The following is a 2550-nucleotide window of genomic DNA, read 5'->3' on the forward strand; positions in this document are numbered from 1 at the left end:
GCTGCTTTTCCCTCCTGGCGCCTGTCAGTCCGTCCGTCGCTCGCTCTGTGAGGGGGAAGAAGAGCGAGGCGGCCAGGGAGGAAGAGGAAGAAGAAGAGGAGGAAGAAGATGGGGCCGCGGCAGCAGCAGCACTGAGGGGGGGGGACGAGCAGCCGCCGCCCGCCATGGCCGACCCGGCCCCCGCCCGCAGCCTCGACGACATCGACCTCTCCGCCCTCAGGGTGAGCGGGGGGGGGCAGGGAGGGGGGTCAAAGGTCAGGGGAGGGGAGGGAACAGGAATGACACAGACTAACCCCCCCCAAAAAAAAATTTCTTCCGTGGGGCTGGGAGGGGTGAGGAGGGGGCTGCAGCTGTGACGCCCCCCCGGTGGAGTCTGGGGGTCGGGGGGGCGCCAGGAAGGTGCCCCTGGGTCGGAAGGCGTCGGCGAGGAGCCTCCCGCCCGCCCCCCCCCCCGCGCCTCTGCTGCAGGGGCGAGCCGTGCCGTGTCATCCCCCCCCCTCTGGCAACCTGCAGCACCGGGGGGGGGGGAGGGGACGGGCGGGCTCGCCTCTTCCTCCTCTCTCCTTCTGCCGCCCCCCCCGCCCCCACGACGCAGCCCTCCTTCTTCCCTCCTGGTTGCTGCAGTCGTGTTTTGTGGGTGGGGGTTGCCCTCTCTAAATCAGCTGCTTGGCGTGGGGGGGAGATTAGGGAGAGCCAGCCCCCCAGCAAAGGGATGGTGGGGTGAGCCAAGCAGGGGGTGGAGAGAGACACCCGCCTTCTCCCTGCCTGTGTTGCTTTCTGTCTCCCAATCGGAACACGCACATATTTTAGGGCGGGGGGGGGCACAAGGGTGTGCTTTAAAAAGCCGGATTGTGCTAATGGATGGGCAGATCTCCCCCCCTCCACCTCCCCCCCCCCACCGTTTCCTTTCAAGGTTCTGTGTTTATAAAGCCTTCTTTCTGGGCCCTGCAATCTCCTTCCTGCTGGTTTTTAAAAGGCTTGTTTAACCCTTAAACTGGCAGGCAGCTCCCCACCTTCGACTGGGCTGGTTCCGTGGTTGTTAGCTAGCCTGCGCCACCTAACTTGCTCTATGAATATTCATCATCTGTAATAACTCTTGCCACCTGAATTTGCTGAATTCGCTTTACCCCGGTAGAGTATCGCCCTGGTTATTCAGTGTCACTGTTACCAGGAAGAGTCCTGAGAGTTTCTGGATAATTGTTGCCTTGCTGTATTTCAGGCCCTCTTTTAAAAGTGTGCCTTTTGGTGTTCCGGAGCCCTTGGGGTCCCCACAGCTCAGTTGGGGTCTTCATGCTTTTCTCTGTGGGTTCCTTGCTCAGAAACTGGAGGGGACAGGAGAGACTGGGATCACCTCTCCCTTTCCTTCCTCTGTTGCCTCCCACAGCAGTGAAAATGATTGATATTGGAAGCTCCTTGCTGCAGGGACCTACCTGCCTCTTGCTTACGAAGCCCCATTTAGTACCAGGCATAACTGCTTATAAATACCAATAACCTGATCAGCAGGCTCTTTGTAATGCTTTGCCAAATGACCCTTTTAAAGAGGAAGATTTTACTGTCGTTTCTTGCAAGGTGGCTCTGGGGATACAGCGATGGGAGAAGTAACTTTCCTTTCCTCCTTTCCTTTTAACCTTCATGCTGCGCCTGCTGCAGCTGATGGGTTTGCCTAAAATGCCCCCCTTTGCAGGTGGCACCTGGGGGGGGTGCCTGTCTGAGGCCTGCTTGCCCTCTTGCCGAGTGTAGCAGTGGGCTTTTTCCTTTGCGTGCGTGAGTGTGCTTGTGGCTCCCTTCTTGCAGTTAAAAGGGAACTTGGTGAGTCATGGTTGGTGATGTGCAGGGCTGGATTGTTGTGGCGAGATTTGCCACTGTGGGGTTTACGAGGTGGAGTTTTTCACCTGTTGCCTCCTCCCAAGTTGTTTTCCTCGCAGGCTCGCACGCATGCGTCATTTCTGTAGCAGGATGGGCTGCTTTCATCTGTGCGCTGTCAGCAGAATCGGGAGCCGAGGGAGCCCTTTGGAATGCAGCCTGCCTTTCCCTTTCATTCAGGGAGGGAGCCTCTCAGTATCTGGAATCATCACCTCAGGGAGGTTGCACAAGCCGTGTCCTGACAGACGGGGAGCACGGCCCTCCCTCGCCTCAGCTGATCCCATGTTTTTCCCACTGTGGAAACATAAGAATATCCCTGCTGGATCAAACACCGTCTATTCCAACATCCTGTTCTCACAGTGGCCACAAGCAAAATCTCAGCACAACGGCAGCGCCCTCCCCACTTGTGATTCCCAACAAGTCGTATTCAGAGAGGCGCACTCTGTCTCTGACAGTGGAGGCAGAGAACAGCTGGCATGGCTAGTAGCCATCAGCGGCTCGCTCCTCCTCCATGAATTTGCCCGGTCCTCTTTTAAAGCCATCCAAGTTGGTAGCCATCCCTTCTTCCTCCTGCAGGAGGGAGTTCCACAGTTTAACTATGCGCTGCGTGAAGAAGGACTTTGTTTTATCTCTCCTGAGATAACATACATACACCTTGTGTGCCTCCTTGTCAGGCTCCATCCCAGG

The 2550-nt window shown here is 57.3% G+C and overlaps 1 protein-coding gene across 10 annotated transcripts in view; it reads left to right on the top strand.

The window, feature by feature from the left end:
* The window catches only part of MINK1 (misshapen like kinase 1), a 54789-nt gene continuing 52239 nt past the window's right edge, over nucleotides 1-2550 (top strand). For all 10 annotated transcript variants that reach the window (XM_083580771.1, XM_083580773.1, XM_083580775.1 and 7 more), the window contains exon 1: nucleotides 1-221. In XM_083580771.1, the coding sequence (XP_083436897.1) occupies nucleotides 165-221 (57 nt within the window). In that variant the 5' untranslated portion in view covers nucleotides 1-164. The remainder of the gene's footprint in view (nucleotides 222-2550) is intronic.

The sequence above is a fragment of the Podarcis filfolensis genome (genome assembly GCF_964270895.1).
Source record: "Podarcis filfolensis genome assembly, chromosome: 13".
Classification (NCBI taxonomy): domain Eukaryota; kingdom Metazoa; phylum Chordata; class Lepidosauria; order Squamata; family Lacertidae; genus Podarcis; species Podarcis filfolensis.